The sequence below is a fragment of the Podarcis vaucheri genome (genome assembly GCF_965113315.1).
Source record: "Podarcis vaucheri genome assembly, chromosome: 5".
Taxonomy (NCBI): domain Eukaryota; kingdom Metazoa; phylum Chordata; class Lepidosauria; order Squamata; family Lacertidae; genus Podarcis; species Podarcis vaucheri.
This window is the reverse complement of record NC_138763.1, coordinates 63,148,419-63,168,084: the sequence shown is the minus strand read 5'-3', so window position 1 is coordinate 63,168,084 and position 19,666 is coordinate 63,148,419. Positions and strand designations below refer to the sequence as shown.

At 44.4% G+C, this 19,666-nt stretch overlaps 1 protein-coding gene across 4 annotated transcripts in view; it reads right to left on the bottom strand.

The window, feature by feature from the left end:
* Positions 1 to 4,906: 4,906 nt before the first annotated feature.
* PWWP2B (PWWP domain containing 2B) overlaps positions 4,907 to 19,666 on the bottom strand; it is a 32,198-nt gene continuing 17,438 nt past the window's right edge. For all 4 annotated transcript variants that reach the window (XM_082222905.1, XM_082222902.1, XM_082222904.1 and 1 more), the window contains exons 3-4: positions 14,626 to 16,270; positions 4,907 to 5,497 (exon numbers count right to left, since the gene is read on the bottom strand). In XM_082222905.1, coding sequence (XP_082079031.1) covers positions 14,644 to 16,270 — 1,627 coding nt within the window. In that variant the 3' untranslated portion in view covers positions 4,907 to 5,497; positions 14,626 to 14,643. The remainder of the gene's footprint in view (positions 5,498 to 14,625; positions 16,271 to 19,666) is intronic.

The following is a 19,666-nucleotide window of genomic DNA, read 5'->3' as shown; positions in this document are numbered from 1 at the left end:
GGGGGGAGTCCAGCAACTTCTGGAGGCTCCCAAGTCCCTCCACACTTTGGTTAGTAGGACAAGGGAGACATAGGTTCAAATCTCCAGCTGCGCCCTGGTCTCTCAGCCAGCCTTCCTCATGGACTGCCGCAGTGCTAAGAGAGGGAGATAACTATGGACACTCCTTGGAGGAATGGCAGGATACAAAACATAGTAAAATAAAATATGAAACCGTTGTTGGGCGAAAACGCATGAAGCCTGGGGGAATGGATACAACTGGTGCTAGCCTAAAGGTGGTAAGTATTTTTTCAGGGGAGCAGGGACAAAGTAGAACATTGAAGGGGGACAGAGAGATTAGGGAGAATAGTACCTTTTCATTTTGTCTCGTATTTCAGGCTCTACGTGTTAGAAACTTGTTCTTTCTTCTATGTGAAAGTTAAGAATCTGGGGATTATGGCTCATTGGGAAAGGGTGGGTGCAGATGCCCTTGATGGGAAGTGTAGAAAACAAGTTCAGCCCAGTCTCTCTCTTTAAAGTGATCAGAATTACTCACAGTGTATAATATACACCCCTGGTGGTGTGACAGGTCCTTTTGATCTACATTTGCACTAGTGTGTGTGTGTGTACACACACACACACACACACACACACACACACACACCTATTTTGCATTTTTTTATATGTGAAACTGGCTCAAATAATCTGAATATAAAGATATATCAAGAAATGCACATAAATTTGATGAGTGGTATAGGAATAATTCTGCCAAAGATTTTTTTCCTCGGGCATGCCCTTTGAATATATGTTAATTATTAGCCCCCAAATCTTATCATCTAGCTACTCTATCAGTTCCTTGGTGAGACATGCTGCCAATAACCATTAAAGCACATGGGGGGGATTTTATTGTGTGTTGTCCAATCCTAGCTCTCAAATTACCGATCCAGTGTTCCAACAGAAAGACTGAAAGGTGGGCCTCCTTCCTCTGTCTGAAACATATTTAGAAAATAAAATGCCTCTTTTCTCATATGAATTTCTGTTTTACCTGAACATATGTAACACTAACACATACTTCACACCACTCATTTTTGTTCTTTCGCAGCAGGATAGGGGGAAATTGGTAGGGGTCCTGCTGGCTGTTCTTTCCAACATGGCATTCATACACTGTGGTCCAACAATCCAGTTTTCCTTTTTTAAAGAAACCCAAAAGGGACACAAGTAAGCATTTATTGTGCCAAAACAGTGATCGCATAGCCAAACCCTTTCTGTGAGCAGTAAGGGAAGGATAATTTCTCATTTCCATAGGCCGAACAGTGTCCGAACAGTGTCCCTTAAATTATCATTATGTTGGAAGAGAAACGAGACCCTCTCTCTGCTTTGATAGTCGCTTCACCTACCTGTACCTTCAAGAAATTGTGTGATTTTTACAGTCAGGCCTTGGAGGGATCAGATAGGGACACGGAAAGATGGAAAAAAGACAGTATGGAAGCCTTGTACAATTCCTACCCCTATTTTGGTTTGATCTGTGGAACCCATGAAATGCAAAATTCAAGTATAGAATCAATGGTTGTCTTAAAGAGCAATCTTGGCCATTCATGAGGACATGGGGGAAATTTAATGTGCCAAACGCAGACAACAGATGTCATCAGTAATATTTCCTGCAGTGAAACCAATCCATTTTTCCAGATTCAGAGGCCACAGGAATTGTTGGCAGTTCACCTATTAGATTTTTGTGTGCTCCAAGGTCACTCCCATGGGGAAGGGGAGTATAAAAAGTATTGAGAGAAGTGGCTACACGTTTTAGTTCACTTCCAAGCAACCTAAGGTCTATTTACATGAACACCATGTCAAGTTTCATAAACCTTTCTGGAATTATTAACAACCCAGTAATGTAAAGTTTCTCTGAAAGTCTTAAAGCACTTGAAGACTTCAGAAACCAACCTGTTTCTTCTTTTTTTTTTTAAAAAAAAATAACTTCAGTTTGTCAGAACTTGAGCAGCTGGGAAAGTTTACTCAGCTGAGCAAATATTTCTGCAGCCTGTTTGTGCACCTCTCGACTTCCAAGCTTCTGCAAGATGGCATTTAACTTAATTTGACCAGGATATCTTCATATTCAGGCTGATCCTACACTATGAGTTTGGGGTGTGGTAAGCTGTAGGCCTGAGTGATGCAAGCTAGAAGTTGGATGCAAAAGTATCTGGCTGGAAAGGCAGAGAAAAAAGAGGGAGAGGGAGAGGGAGAGGGAGAGGGAGAGAGGCCTAATTTCTGCTGGGATCCAAGGCTGTGGCTATGGGAGAGGTCAGACCTTTTTGCTTTGAGCCCCTCTATCCTATATATATGTATATATGTGTAAACAAACCATATATCATAAAGACCCCACAGCCATTCCCTCCTTCTCAAAGGAAGCACAAACCCTGGACCCTTCGGATCTTGCACGGCTTGGAGATTGAGGTGGTGTGCAACACCTACATGGCATGACAGTCAGGTGGGTGGGGAAGAAGTACATTTTGCACCATTTGCCAAAATGGAACACAGTGTCCATAGCTTTTATAACCCACAATAGATTTGAGTCTTTTTTACCATTCCCTTCAGAGTCTTAAAAATTGACTCCCCCCCCCCCGCCCTGGAACGCTATTTGCAGAGACCAGGCTGCTTGCTCAAGAAGCATTCCCTGCCAGCAAAAGAACAGGCGGTTCTGAAAACTTAATACTGTACACACCAGAGCTGGATTCCAAAAACGCAGACGTCAGTTAATATGAATCAATGAAAGAAATACCTCTTTCATATCCTAATGAAACTTTGCATGTGAGCCACCAGTGGTTCTAGAACCCATGGATTCTTCCTTCTGAGGCACAGAGCCGTAATTAGGTCATCTTGTGCCCCTGGCAGAACTGTCCACATTGCGCCCCCTAGCCACGGACAAATTAGCTCTTCTTTCCGCCTCTCCTCCAACCCACCCATTCAATTCCTCATGCACTTCACCTCACACGTATCAAATAAAGACCCTCTATTAAAAACCTTTCATTTTGAGGCAATGATATTTTTATTTATAGACGTATTTTTAGCCAATTTTGTGGGGAGGGGCCCCTCGCCTGTGCCCCTGGCAGGGGCCTTCCTCACCACCCCCTAGCAACAGCCCTGTGTGGGCAAGGACATTAAGTTACTGACACATTGCAATGCTACACATGTCTATTCAGAAGTAAGTCTTCCGAGTAAGTAAGTGGGGCTTATTTACTTCCTGGTAAGGCTGCAAACAGTTATCCACAGTGTGTCACCTACTCCAAGGGCAAGCAATTCTATTGTTTGCAAATGACCAGATCATTCAATTGCTCCTGAAAGAGACAGAAGAATTACTCACAGTCAAAGGAGGATTGCCTTTCAGAGAGATTCAGCAGCCACAGGTTGTGGGCTTGCCTCCTTCCAGTCAAGGAGACTCTCAGAACGGGGACTTGGTGCAGAACCATCTGTAAAGCAGACCTTTTAGGTGCAAGAATGAAGTGATGAGGAACACGTTATACAGGAGGAAATAGAAGTGTGCATTGGTTATCAGAAGTTTCTGAAAGCCGAATGTATGATGTGCTTACCATGCCTGCCTCTGCAGCAATCCACCCTTTTCTGTGCATTTCCAGTGTTTGCACAGAGCACTGTCCCTGGGTGAAGCCAAAAAGCAGAAATGACTAAATATAGACTGCATAGATGGATGCATGCCTATATCATGCGGAAGACACAGATGTCAAACTACAAGACATCTCTACAGATAAAATTACACGTAGGGAAACCACAATCCAGAGAGGAGCCTCAGGCACATAAAAAATTAAAGGGCCCAGATGTCCTAGCTCAGGGATGGGGAACCTGCAGGTGAACCACAACTCTCCTCACAGCCCTGATCACTTGGCTCATGAAAGGTACAGTATGACTACATAGAATCATAGAGTTGGAAGGGACCCTGAGGATCATCTGTTGTTGTTGTTTAGTCGTGTCCGACTCTTCGTGACCCCATGGACCAGAGCACGCCAGGCACTCCTGTCTTCCACTGCCTCCCGCAGTTTGGTCAAACTCATGCTGGTAGCTTCGAGAACACTATCCAACCATCTTGTCCTCTGTCGTCCCCTTCTCCTTGTGCCCTCCATCTTTCCCAACATCAGGATCTTTTCCAGGGAGTCTTCTCTTCTCATGAGATGGCCAAAGTATTGGAGCCTCAGCTTCACAATCTGTCCTTCCAGTGAGAACTCAGGGCTGATTTCCTTAAGAATCGATAGGTATGATCTTCTTGCAGTCCATGGGACTCTCAAGAGTCTCCTCCAGCACCATAATTCAAAAGCATCAATTCTTTGGCGATCAGCCTTCTTTATGGTCCAGCTCTCACTTCCATACATCACTACTGGGGAAACCATGGGCTTTAACTATACGGACCTTTGTTGGCAAGGTGATGTTGGCAAGGATCATCTAGTCAATTATTAACCACTCTCAATTCCACCCTGATAACTGCCACCTGCCTGGATTTTAACTTGTCTGAATTAATTTTAAGATGTATTTTAATTAATTGATGTCTGTTTTTATGCTTATTGTGTTGTTTTTATGATGTTAGCTGTGGGATACAAATAAAATTTATTATTATTATTATTATTATTATTATTATTATTATTATTATTATTATTTTATTATTAGTCCAACCCCCTGCAATGCAGGAATACGCAGCTGTCCCATATGGAAATTGAACCTGCAACCCTTGTGTTTTCAGCACCACGCTCTAACCAACCCAGGCCCTCATCTGGAAGGCTTCAGGGTCCCCACCACCCTGGTCTAGCTCTTTACTTGGGACGGCCAAAGTTGTGATGAGAAGGGAAGCTTGGCAAGATTCCACATGCAAAAGCTGACAAAGGAGGCCACGGCCTGTTGTTTTGAATAAAAGCCACCCAGGGATGATGCGTTGCTTACTTTTCCGAAGTTTAATAGACGCAAAAGTGAGTCCATTTTTAACTTAAGACTACACCGGTTCCATTCTATTGCATTTCCCTTGCAGAAGTGTACATAATAGGAGTAAACAGTTTTGTGGTGTTAAAATCAAAAACAAGAGAGTGAGAGAGATCTTGTTACATAGAAGCAGCAGAAGCAGCAGTGTTTGTGTGTGTTTTTGTGTGTGTGTTTGTGCGTGTGTAGGGGAAAGGGGAGAGGAACAGGGGAATTATCAAGAGTAGCTAACATTTCATAGGTAATAAATACATTCCGAGGTGTTGCATTTCATTTCCCCCCAAGTCCACTGAAAAAGCACTCGCCAAGGTTGCTTTTCTCGCGTTAAGTAGCTTTGTGACTTTTGGTCAGACTAGCCCATGGAGGGCTTTTTACTAAGCAGTCCAGGTGCTTGTTATAACTTTCACAGATTATGAGCTGCGGGCCAGTCCGAGAACTCATCCTGCTGCCACGAGCACAGAAACCTTAAGATTCTCCCAGGGAAGTGTGTGTCAGGATGTTTACAGACTTTGTGAAACTCTAGGACAGCTGTGGTCTTATCTTCTGTTACCTTGAAGAAAGTGAAAGAGGGAGAGGTTACTGAAAGTGGCACTGCACACTCAAACCAGAATTGTCACCAGAAATGTACACACAGCCACTGGTCCAAATATAGCATGGGACTTCACAGTCTAAATTGGTCACAGCAAACTTGAGAGAAGGCACAGGGACTCTACAAAGCTGTTCAGTCTAAAGGAAGAACCATAGCTAAATGGAAAAACCACACACTACAAGTGGGTTGTGGGTGGGACGTGGGTGGTGCTGTGGGTTAAACCACAGAGCCTAGGGCTTGCTGATCAGAAGGTCGGCGGTTCAAATCCCCGCGACGGGGTGAGCTCCCGTTGCTCGGTCCCTGCTCCTGCCCACCTAGCAGTTCGAAAGCACGTCAAAGTGCAAGTAGATAAATAGGTACCGCTCCGGCGGGAAGGTAAATGGCATTTCCGTGCGCTACTCTGGTTCCCCAGAAGCGGCTTAGTCATGCTGGCCACATGACCCGGAAAAACTGTCTGCGGGCGAACGTCGGCTCTCTCGACCAGTAAAGCAAGATGAGCACCGCAACCCCAGAGTCGGCCACGACTGGACCTAATGGTCAGGGGTCCCTTTACCATTTTTTTTAATTAAAAAAAGAATAATAACAATCTGACTAATCAAATCTGCTCACGCACATCTTGCTAAACCATGTTTTGGTGCTGGGGAGCTTGCAGCTCTTCAGATACTGCTGGGACTCCCAGCTCCCATCAGCGCCAGCTAGCATGCTCAGTGATGATGGGATTTGTAGTCCAGCAATATCTGAAGAGCCACAGGTGCCTCTTTCCTGGTTTAATGTGACACATGAACACAGGCCGTCTGCTCTTTGCATGTATTACTTCAGATTTTGTTATACATCTGCAAACACGCTTGAAGATCCATCTGTCAATCCAGCCCTATGACAGACACGACTTTGGCCCTTAGCCAAAGTCCCATGATGCAGTCCCTCAAAAACTCTCCCCTCCCTCTCTGTTTACACCGGTAAGTTGATACATATTTCTTCCAGTCATTCATTTTTATATCAGGGTGGGCAATCTGGTGCCATTCAAATGTTACTGGACTACCATTTCCAACAGTCCCGATGGCCAAGCAGTCTGAGGCGGAAGGGAAGTGCAGACACAACAATATCTGAAGGAGGCCGGATCATCTATCCCCCATTTGAAGATCTGTTTTACTGAGCAATGCTGAGCATGATTTGCAGCACACCACATGACAAATAAGGCTGCAATCGCACACCTACTTACCTAGGAGAAACCCCTATTGAATTCAACGGGACTTATTTTTGAGTAGACCGATATAGAATTGTGCTGCTTGTTAGGAACAAAATGCACATAACATACTTTATAATATATTAAATACTTTGGAATTTTAAAGCATAACCAGCTTGAGAAACAGAGAGGGAGACCTGACAAGATCCATTTCTGGAAAGAATTTACACTGTAGAGCAATAGAGATTTCTTATTTCTCGAGAATTTCACAAAAAGGAAGCAGTAGCAGCACACGCATCGAAGTAAGTTACGGTAATCTTCACATGCAATATCAGCTTGTGTAGACAACTGAAAAGAAGCCTTCAAAACACTTAGGATGAAGTTACTTTAATAGTGGAATAATTCTTGCCAGACACACCTGCTGCTTTAGAAATGGAATTAAATTTGTCAAAATGTTAAAAAAATTGAAAACATTTCTGTCTACCCAAGCATTTGATGGCTGAGAGATACTGTTCTTGGCAGCCTTGAAATCGTTAGCTGTAAGAGTATGTGGCTGTTTTAAATGATTTTAATTGTTTTTAGATGTTCTTATTTTATTTTTAATTGTATTGTTTAATCACTGCTGTGTTTGCCACCCTAAGCTCTTTTGGGAGGAAGTGGGAGGGGGGAATAGAAATTAAAAAATTAAAATAATCACAATAATGTACTCCTTTTAGAACCAGTGGCCACTGAATTTTCATTTTGCCTTTCGTTGTTGCTGAGGTTGTTCAGTGTCCAACCACAAAACATCTGTATCTCTTAAGAATTGATTTTAGGATCTGTTTGAACAAAAATGATTTTAACCCACCCTGAGACTGAATAAATGATGAATAAATGTACTCGTGATTATGTAACTTTCCCCAGCTTTTCAACATCTACAGAAGTTTAATAAATAACTCTACATTTTTTGATGCCTTAAGTAAAGAGGTCTCTTCCTGAAACAAGTGCCTCTTTCATAAATCCACAGAGATGGATCGAGTCCAAATATTACAATCAAAAGCTAAAGACCATTGTTTTTGACAACAAAAGAACAATTTGGGGTGACCATATTCTTGGAGACAAGCCCTGCGGCTGCAAGATACACCAGATAACACCACTTAAAAGAAAAAGAAAAAGAAATCTAGCTCCAGAGTTCATGATTCATTTCAGTTTATAATAAAAAAACCAAGAAAAGAATAATTACATTACTAAATCAGGGACTGGCAGAAGGTAGATTTGCAGTAGGTGAGCTAACTCCCAGTTGTTAAAGCCACAACAAAAAGGATCCCACCCTCTAAATTAGACTGGTGAAACAACAAAATCTTAGGAGAAAAACAGGAGTGGGTTTTCTGTGTCAAAGGACTGCAAGTTCCATTCTGGTGACGAAAACAAGTTTCCTGGGCTGAACTCAGAGGAATCCTATTCCTTGATCCCAAGTGCTGAGCTGCTCTGGTTAGTGGACCTTGGGTTTGTAGTGAAACCACCACCACCAAGAACGAAGAAGATCCAACAAGCTTGGAGCACATCAACTGCACTTGCACCGTAAATCACACAAAATACTTATTCAGTTCTGGATCAAATACATAAAGAAAACTTGTGGCCACACAGAACATACAAGTCATCACAGGAGACTCTCCAAGGCTAGCTGTGTTTAGCAATATGTACCTACACTTCAGAGCTTGGTTTTCTAAACTGTTTCCCAGAGAACCCTATGGCTTCTTGGAAACTTATCAGGTTCCTCAATGAGAAGGACCAGTGATAGCAGAGAAGCGTCTTTGGCTGACATCTTGCTTACTTTTACCAATCTTTTCCTGCAATGCGCTACAGCAGAGCTAGACTGCTAGATGCACTCTAGTTCATACTCTCCATGCTCTCTTCATACTCTCCAAGCTGCCCAGGATGCTCCAGTTCAAACCACAAGGGCACAACAAGGAACGCCTTGCTCACTGATGGGTTCCTTGGATGTTTGTAAGCAGAGGCTGGATGGCCATCTCTTATGGATGCTGTAGCTGAGATTCCTGCACTACAGGGGGTTGGACTAGATGAGAAGAGAGAGTGGTGGTTCTGTGGTATAAACCGATCAGAAGGTCGGCAGTTCGAATCCCCGCAATGGGGTGAGCTCCTGTTGCTCTGTCCTAGCTCCTGCCAACCTAGCAGTTCAAGAGCATGCCAGTGCAAGTAGAAAGATAGGTACCACTGTGGTGGGAAGGTAAACTGCATTTCTGTGTGTTCTGGTTTCCATTATGGTGTTACATTGTGCCAGAAGTGGTTTAGTCATGCTGGCCACATGACCCGGAAAGCGGCCTGTGGACAAACGCCGGCTCCCTTGGCCTGAAAACGAGATGAGCGCCACAACCCCATAGTCGCCTTTGACTGGACTTAACCGTCCAGGGGTCCTTTACTAGATGACCCATTGTCAAGGGACAATGACAGCATCTCTCTTCAACAATTCCCATTAATTTTGTCTCTTAATGAACTTCAGCATGGGCATTTGTAACCCCCCAACTACCCACCCAATAAAGCCAACATCACTTATTTATCTCCTCAAAGAAACCAGCTTTTTTGTCTTGACAACTTCGATTTCACTCATCTCACTTGTATTACATTTCTCACGATCCCAAAAGCTAGACAGGGGTAGCACTGCTTTTTTAAAAAAAAAAGACAACCCAAACTAAGAACATTTCTGAGAGTGCAACCCTATAATACCTACTTAGAAGTAGGCCCCACTGAGTTCAATTGGACTTGCCCCGTGTAAGCTAGTATAGGGTTCTATCCTCAGAAATATGGAAACAGGACAAAAGCTCCACCAGCACAGACGCCGGTTGGTGTCATATTGGTGACGCTAGAGAGCTCCAAAAGGGAAGGAGGGGGGGAATCATAGGGCTATAATAAAAGAAAGCTTGCACTTCTCGCAAGCATCTTATTCAATGACTGCAGATTTGTGACCAAGATTGCAAAAACAAAAACCAAACGCCGAATCAGTCGACCATAAATTTTGTTTGGCCACCTGCTAAAACACTAATTGGCCTTTCTTCGTTATGCAGCCCTGCATTCTTATTAGCCGCTGCATTCTTATTAGCCTCTGACAGCTACACATTACATTTAGTGGCTGCTTAACAGCAGGACTCCACACTACCAGAGTGCAGCTGGCCATCATAGATTATCTATTTCTAGGTCAGATAACTGCAGTTATTACCCTGACTTCCCACTAAGCATTTTCTTTCCAGCCTTATCGCGTGGAAACCAGTTTGAAATGACTGCATCTGATCCCCTACAACAATAGCCCTCTACAGGGGGAAAAATGATAAAAAAAACCAAATTACATTAGCACTTTTATTTCAGCACTATTACTGCCTGCAGTTAGAGAAAATCCCTTAGAATTAAGATATGCGGTCAGAGGCCCAGCCTTCGCTAAGAAGAGAAGCCCTTCAATTTACATGAAGTGATTTCCTCTGGAACTTCCTCAGTTTCCTTGCATTCATCCAGCAGAGTTGTTCATTTGCCCCTTTCATGCAGACACTTATTTTCTCCATCCAACTCTCGGTCATCTTCGGTAGCCCTGGAAACAATTTCCAAGGGAATGGTTTTTGCTGAATTGACTGGTTTGGCTGAACAAAACAGTTGACCAGCAAAGTTTTACAGATCTGAGATAACTCAAGCTAGAGAACAAAAGGAGATGATTTTTCTGGGCAGGGTGTAGGGTAGGGGGAGGCACAGTGGATGATGAAGTTGGGGTCTTTGGTTGCGTTCAATGACTGAAAGAAAGAAAGCTGCTAGAGAGGTAGTTACCATATTTTTCGCCCTATAGGACGCACTTTTCCCCCTCCAAAAATGAAGGGGAAATGTGTGTGCATCCTATGGGGCAAATGCAGGCATTCGCTGAAGCCTGGAGAGCGAGAGGGGTCGGTGCACACCAACCCCTCTCGCTCCCCAGGCTTCAGGAAGCTATCCGCAAGCCGTGGGAGCCCGGCGTGAAGTCGCGCAGCTCTCCCACAGCTTACGGAGAGTTGGCTGCACCCCGAAGCCTGGGGGGTGCTGAGCTCAGCGCCCCCAGGCTTCGGGGTGCAGCCAGCTCTCCGCAAGCCTGGGGTGCGCTGAGCTCAGCACGCCCCAGGCTTCGGGCTTCGCGCAGCTCTCCGCAAGCCGTGGGAGAGCTGTGCAAAGTCGCGCAGCTCTCCCATGGCTTGTGGATAGCAGCCTGTTCTGGGGGCTGGGGAAGCTTGGGCTTCCCCCGCCCCAGCCTCACGCCTGGGGGGGGGAAATAAAAATGTTTTTCTTTATTTCCCCCCCAAAAAACTAGATGCGCCCTATGGGCCGATGCGCCCTATGGGGCGAAAAATACGGTATCTTCTTCAGACAAAGCCCAAATACCAAAGCATAACAGATTAACTGCTATTCAGAAGCTGAAGCTCCTTCAAAGTGAAGCCATCCCATCTGAAGCAGGTTCCACAGCAATGCTTTCCCCTCGCCACTTCCTTCAGGAGCTGCTGTGGTTGTGGATAAATTTGATTTTCTTTTTAAAGAAAAAAAAATCAATGGTGACTTTTACCTGGAAGCTAGTGGAAGAAAGCTCACTGAGCAAAGTGGGAGTTACATCAGAGTCAACCTGCGCAGGATCAGGCTGCTTACAGGATGACTTCAGCAGGGATGTGTGAGAACGAAGCAAACCACCATGTGGATGGGACGATTGCACCCTGCCCACAAACTTGCATCACCCCCACAATATTTCTTTCCATAGGGTGGGGGTAAGAATTGTTTTAGAATCAGATATGAAAGCTAGGAGCTAAATGGCACCTTAAACCTAGGTTATGGGCGCCACAACCAAGTGCCTAGGCACACTTTTTTATAACAAGAATACAAAGCTGAAAATGAATGAACTGCAGCTAAAATCCTATGCTCATTTTTCACATGGTCTTGTCCTCATCTGAAGACTGTAAAAAACAAAGACATGCGCCCCCTGCCTACCCCCCCCCAATATTCTTATGAGGGTCCCTTCTCTAGTCTTCAGAGAGTGGCTGGAAGTAGGGAGGCAGAAAAGGCTCCTCTTTTCCTTCCAGCAGTGGCAGTTTTAATCTGAAATCTTAGGCACGGTATTGTGCCCAGAGCTCAGAAACTGCTCGCATTAATGAAATTCCCTGTCGCAAAACGCACCTAGAACAATGGGAGTTTCGAACGCTGGGTGTGAAGCCAGGAGGCGGGGTTAAGTACCCCTTCTCTTACCTTATATTTATTTTCCCCAACCTGGAGTTTGTCATTCTGCCCAAACATTACAGTTCCCAGTTGTTTTTGTTCCTACCTTGAGAAACCTGGTCTAATTCAGCTAGACACAGAAGGGGAAGGGGGAACTTTAACATGTACCTCAAATAAATTGGATTGCTTTGGGCAGAGAAATCCTTGCTGGACCACAGAGCCATATTCTTTATGCTGAGTAAGCTATGAAGAAAACTAGCCGACAGGATGAACCAGCTGATATCTGCCTGTTGCCTGGCAGCTAATGCACCAAGAAGCTGCAAAAGAGGGTCTGTGCATTAGGTGGAAGGGGAAGCAAGAGAGAAGTGCAGAGACCCACATGGCTCAAGAGCAACTTGCAATGACTATGGCTTAGAAATCAGTTTCCAGATGCCGCAGGTGGGGGGGGGACCATAAATAGGCACAATCCGCAATTACTGCAGCAAAGCTCCAGCCATTTTGCATGTTAGGTTAGATAGGCTGGTGGCAGGGGAATCCTCAAGTGTACTCAATGCTCACAGTGAATGTGCCGACCCAGACATAATTTAATTACCAATATCCATTTTAAGAAGTTGCTGGTTTTACCTTTGCCTTTAAATGGATTGCAACAGTCCATATAAGTGGTGTACAAATAAAATTGAAAATATTTGTACGCCACTCAGAGACTTTTTTATTTTTTTAATTGAGCAGACTACATTTTCCCTAAGTTTATTCACTAAGTATATTTCTGGAAAAAAGGATTTTGGAAGATATGCTGAAGGAATGCGAAAAAAGAGAGAGGCTAAGAAGCTTCTCCAACAGGATGAATAATACATAAAAATCTCTTTTTGACACAATTTTATAGAAATATATCATAGCAGCCATTTAATGCTGGCCATTTAGCAAACATAAGATGTAAGAGAATAAGGACACACACACACACATGCACCATCCTTTTTTTTTTTAACAGGTAATGTAGACTTGCAGAGCCTAATGACTGAAGTGAGAAATGATGGGGGGGAAATATAGCATTCCCTGTAGCCTCTTGGTTAAGCATGTTTGGGGCCAGAATATAAAATAGGTTAAGAAAAAAATGCATGAAAACCAAGCCCAAATTCTGCATTAATAATAATGTACACCCTGATAAGAATTAAGTTTGCAGAGATCTGCTTAGGTGGTTTGGAACAATTTATTCTGAACTCACAACCTGAATTCTGGCAACAATGGACAGCTGCTGAAGAGAAATAACAAGTCATGGCAGCAGGATGAATACGAAAGTGGAGAGCAGGAAGAGACCCAAGGGGGGGGGGATAAGGGCATAGAAGTCCCTTCCAAAATGGCAGCTTGGTTTCCCAGAATCTGTTTTCATTACCAGGGTCAAGTTCTGTAGCATGTGAAGAAATGATGAAGAGGAATGCACTGAGCATGTGCCAACTCCCTGTCATTCTCCATGGAACTGACACCACTGGCTCTCACATTTTCAGGCTTTATAAACAGGGTTTCCAGGATAGATGGTCTTGTTTCTAAGCAGGCCTAGTCTCCAACACCTCATGTGAGAAATCAAGCACTGTGCAGGTCCTGCCAGCACATTCCAAATGTTGCATCATTTAAACAAAGATGGAGCTAACAGACAGCAGATTACACCCAAGATCACCTGCATTTCTCACACTGCAGGAAACAAGAGACAGTGTTGTGCGATATAGATGGTCTACAAACATCTGGTATTCAGGTTTTCTCTACCCGGATTTCAAAAAAGGAGGGAAGTAACAAGCTCTGACAAGCTAAAGGATTAGCAATCCTTACTACAGCAGAGAATATAACAGAGGGCAGGAATGAGACAGGCAGGCAAGTCTCTACATGGAGGCATGAGCTGGGTGGGGGAGCACCAATAGTGTGTCCCCCACAAGTGTGTGAGAACAATTTCATCAAGTTTTGAGGGAAAAGCTACCCAACAGAAAAATAGTTTATTGATGATGATGATACCACAGAAATACAGGGTATCTAGATGGTACTTTCCACTACAAATTCATTCCCAGTTGTCATTGTTTAAAAAAGACCCCAAACTAAACACTCCAGGCCACACAGAGGAATTCCCTAAATTATATTTTCTATCATACGCATCTCATCAATACAAAGCGATTTGTAGAGAGTGCTGTTGTGTGTTCAGGTTCTGCTTGCAGGCTTCCTGTCAGCATCTCATTGGCCAGTGTGAAAACAAGACACTGTACTACAGAAGCCTCTGGCTGATCCAGGAAGTTTTTCTCAAGTTCTTATTTGTCATGAGGAACAACAAGACCCATACAAGACCAATTCACAGTTGTCTTTCAATAAGGGTATTTGGCAAGCTCTCTAAAAAATGCTGACTTAATCTCCCTGCACCCCCGCCACCGAAAAAGCTCTAACTCCAAATTTTCCAATTTCAAAAGATGGAAAAGATACTCTGGGGTGACTTGGTAGTGACCAAGACTAAGCGCTTAATATACCCAAACTTTTATATCACAGTGCAAGATACCCCAAAATTGCACACACTTTTAATAGTGTACTATACAGCCCCTTTGATTAATTCCCACTGAAGCAGTCCATCCCTCTCACTTTTAAAAACTCTGAAAATCAAACTCCAATCACACAGGTGCTTAAGTCAGCTTGTGTAATGCTCGTGTCGTCTCCCAAATGCGCTTACCTGAAACTGAAGCCAAAATTATGTTTCAAACTGCGTTAAGAGGTCTCTTATTTCTGGGGTTAGGTGTTCCACTGCCTTGGCAGCTTCTGTTATAGCTTTCCGATACATCCCTTTCTTCTTACGATTAAATCGCAGTTTGAAATATTCAGAGAAAGGGGAGAGTTTTGAGAGAGACAAGAAAGATGTCGTCGGAGAACCAAACCATGAGACTTTGGCTTCTTGCCAGGAAGGGTCTCCATTCTCCTTCTGGCTGACGTTTATGTCAAGCACACGGGCTGGCCACCAGGGGAAGCCATGGATTTTGCCCCAAACGATATCCCCGACTGAAATAGTCCTTCCATCTTCAGTGATACACTTTGTGACACTTTGCGTGTGCAGTCTTACTGTTAATGGGGGCACAATCTTTCGCTCATCTTTCGAGGACGAAGAGACGGACGCATCGTCGCCAGGTAAAAAGTCACACATGTCTGGCGATGTTACTTCCGAGCTAGAAGATTTGGATTCGTCTAGGCTGTCATTGCTACAGACCGATAAGCTAGAAGAATCCGCTTTCCTCTTACGGTAATTCATAAGGAAAGCCAAGTTATCGTGTCCATCTTTACCTTGGGGAAACCTTTTGAAGTCGTCGTCTTCACAGGAGCTCCCTGAAGACATCTCGGCTAAACTTCTATCCGCAGACTCATCGGTATAAAAAGAAGCAGCACGAGACTCTCTGTGACCAGGAAGGACATTCATCTGGTCGATAAGTTCCGCTTTGTAAATTGAAACGTTGTCCCCTTCGTTGATCCGATGGGGTTTCAGCCTGATCTTGGGAGGTGGAACATCTGCACTGGAATGCACAGGCCTGGTTAACTTTAACTTTGGAATGGAAGCAAGCTGACCGCCTGCAGACTTATCCACAAAACATTTGGTTTCCCGATCCTCTTCCGAGTCTCTGGTCTCCTCTTGGTCTTCCCCTCTGCTCTGAGGACAAAACAGCTTCCCTGAGCCATGAACCCGGGAGGGGATTTTCACCACCTCCCCTTTACCTTGTGGGGTGCTGTAAGATATTTTTATAACCGGAGTCCGGTGCATCAACTCCCTGGGGAACTTCTCCTCCTCCCGCTTTTCTCTTTTGCCCCTTTTCTCTCCGTAGTCGGACTCGCTGTGCCTCTTTTGCTCCTTGTCCTCAATGCTCAGCTTCCTCCTGGTTTTTGTGTTCTGCCTGGCCTTGTTCCCCTCCTCTGGGCTCAGGGTGTTCTTGCACTTCTCACAGAGCACTCGCCTAGGTCTCAGCCTAATGGTGCTCATGATGAGCCGGCCAGGGTCTCTATTGCGGGACAAGCGTCGCTTTGTCCTTTTTATAGTCCTGGGAGGGGGCTGAGGCACCCACTGATTATATGAGCGCCTTAGCCACAATGGAGGGGGGAAGGGGGCTCCCTCAAAATAGGGAGGGTAAGGAAGAACATTGCCTGACGGTGGTGGAGGCAAGAGGGGGGGAACTTGTTCCTCGCCATTGACTTTGGAAGGCTTTTCGTCCAAAGCCCACTGCCCAGTCTCCAGCTGTATGGACTGCCTGTCTTCAGACGTCCCGTTAGTGCAAGTTTTATCCAGAGGCTCATCTGTCTTTGGTAACGAAGCTGGTGGAACACAAAACAACCCAGACCTAGAGCAACGTGGGTGGGGAACAAAAGGTGGGGGAGGGGGAGAGAGAAACACAAGATCAGAATCAATTTAACCACCCCTAAAAATTACAGAGAGAACAGTTTGAAAATATTTCTACACAGCAGAATTTGAAAGCATCCTTCTTATCTTACAACTCTGAAGAATATCACCTTCCGCTTTAGAAAGGTAGTTTTGCTCTTTGTATGGAGAGCCCAAGCAAAGCTATGTGCTAAAGATTCCTCTCATGTGTGGCCAGTGTTAGAAACTCAGGCATATAAGCTAGGGGCCAAACGGTTCCTAGGTTATAGTCGCCAAAGTGGAATGCCTAGTTACCATTTTGGGGCCCGGCAGCTCTAAAGTCTTATTTTTAAAATGACGGACCAAGTGTGACGTCTGGCTAGTTCAGATGACAAGCTTGAGCTAGGTTAAGAGCTTTGAGAACTTACAGAAAAGTCACTTTATCCAGGGGCAGTCTACACATATGTTAGCCAATTCCTACCTCTTTTTTCTTAATGGTGACACGAACCATACATAACATTAAGAATATTCTGTGAGCAGGGCAGTGGGGTGGGGTAAGTGAAGACAAGCTATAATAGTTAACTATAACATTTTTCACTGCTCCTGCTCAGCCTGAGCAGAAAAAGCATTTTGGTTCCTGAAATTCACTCTTGGTTGTGCAGATAAAATATAACTGATAGAATTCTACAGGACGGGGTATTAGCGTGTGAAAACAGTCAAGATCCAATTATCCCCAGGAATGCACTCCAGATGGTGGAGGTGTCCGGGACCATTCTGGCACCCAGGCAACTTCTCTTGGCTGCAAGTGGACAATAGTTAGGTGCAAAATGCGCCTGGCTAATTTCGAACACTATGTGTTGCACACTAAAAAGTTCCAATGAAAAGCAAGCACAACGCAGGAAGGATGAATTGTGCATAGCCATCAAGTTCTCAAGATAGACTCTTATGCTGTGCCCCCCCCAAAAAAAACCCTTAGCGTTGCTTGGGAACTCTCAAGGAAAAGCGGTCCTCTTCACACAGCAGTCATTACGGTGCCAGGTGACAAAGCTACTTCTTGTTAGAATTCCTGCTCCATAATTGCAGTCATGGGATTTTTGTCTATCACATGATGGTGTATGTTTTGACTCCACAGAGTGGGAAGTGACGGAGACAGGATGTTTGTGTTACTGCGTTCCGTGAAGTGGGTCTATTGTCCTTTGTTCTTTTTCTTTTCGCTGTCTGATGCTAGAGAGAGAGGGAGCCATGTTGCAGTGCTCCATGTGTGTTTATATGTAAATAAAGTAGATTAGCCAAAATGCTGAGTTGCTGAGGTCTGTCACTCAAGGTGCGCAAACTCTGCGGATCCCTAAGTGTGCCGGTGTCTGTTGGCATCGGTCGCTGTGATGTTCGGGCTGAAGAAAGCTTTTGAAGCTCCCGAACAATCGACCAGGAGGGAGAGAACATGCCAGTCGGGCATGTGTCTCTGCCAGGGACCTACTCGAGAGTAGGGAGAAACGGCATATGAATAATTCCAACCTGTGGTGAAGCATGCTCACACATACAAAACAATGTGGAGAAAGAAGCAAGAGTGAAGAGTGAAGATTGTTGGGGTTACATATATAGATACAGTGATACCTCAGGTTACATACGCTTCAGGTTACAGACTCCGCTAACCCAGAAATAGTGCTTCAGGTTAAGAACTTTGCTTCTGGATGAGAACAGAAATTGTGCTCCGGTGGCATGGCGGCGGCAGGAGGCCCCACTAGCTAAAGTGGTGCTTCAGGTTAAGAACAGTTTCAGGTTAAGAACGGACCTCCGGAACAAATTAAGTACTTAACCCGAGGTACCACTGTACAAAAAAAACACCCATGAAGACAAAAGCTTTTAAACTGAAGACAGCAAGGACTGTGACATCTTATTTATTGGGGCATTCATTTGATGATGGACTTCTGCAGCAGACACAAAACTCATTACTCATTACGCAAGCAATTAACCAGTTGTTCTTCTAGGTGCCCCAGAATTTCTGGGTAACTAGTTCCCAAGGAACACCTTACTGGCTCTTTTCCTGTTACTCAGCTCCCATGAGGAATCCTGAAGTTTGTAAATTATATTGCACCTGAAAGAAATGAACTAGCTGTTCTCAGGCCACGTAAGGGTGGAACAGAAAGTTTTCTAGTGAACTCTCTGGCTCAAAAGGCGACAGGTAGATTGGGATGTTAGACGAGGATCGGGGAGAAGACACGGAAATTGAACCTTACTTCTCTTTTCTGTGGCCTGTTTGTTGTTGTTGTTGCTGCTGCTGCTGCTAGGACCACAGACCTGGTGCAATTTGCTGCCCTCACCAGTCTGGAGGGCAGTAAGCTCTGACTTCTGAAGCCAAATCAGAGCAAAGGCATTATATAGGCCAACCTCATTGGCTATGTGGCACCATCACAAAGCCAAATCTGAGTGACGGCGGTGTTCTCTCCCCACTATTTCAGCATCATGGGAGCAGCGAGGGGGTCATAAGTACCACCCTAAGAGGAATGGGTGTTTTCTCTTTGTAATTTATGAAGACAATGGGGAAGAAGTAAGGGCAACAGTCATTTCAGTTCATGCTCTACATTCCGAATACCCGGCCTTTTAAAATGCAATTCCTGTTTATATCATATCATTAATGAGCAAACTAAGGATGGACAAACATGGGTTCATTTCATCAGAATGAAAAACATACCTTTGTCTTATTTGCTGTCGCTCACCTCCCCCACATTTAGACTAGATTAGCCCACAGGAAATAAACCCAGACTGTTGAAAATAAGGCTTATAAAATAAACCTTTTTTTGGTATAATCTTCTTTCAAGTAAAGCCCTTAATAGCAAGCAAGAGCTTGAAGCAACCGAGACTGCTGAATATTTGTTTAGAAGCAGGCTTTTGATGAAGGTCAGAAAAATGCTTAGAGACAAAAAAATTATTTTAAAGCAGCCGGTCAGTTATCTCATCCGCTTGATGAGAAGGCAGGTTTTAAAGGCATCAAGGAGGATTAGGGTAAAAGTGTTTAATGTTCAGTAGGTTGGTGGCAACTGTTGCCTGCAACTTGGATCAGAAGACCAAGTAAACTCCTCTTTCACCTCTCTACTGCTCCCCTACAACCCACCCAAAGCCTCTTTGAATGGTCAAGAGTCCTTCCTGAACAGCACAGTGCCATGGCAGGGAGCAGGGGGCTTCGGGGTATGTGTGTCAAATTGCACAAAAGGAACCTCTTGCCATCCCCAAAGCTGAAATGGCATGGATGTTAACAGCCACTACAATGATAAGTTAAAGGAGTTAAAGAAACGATATACTGAAAGTTAGGATTTTCAACAGCCTGGTGCAAACCCATATACAGTTGTACCTTGGAAGCCGAACGCCTTGGCTCCCAAAC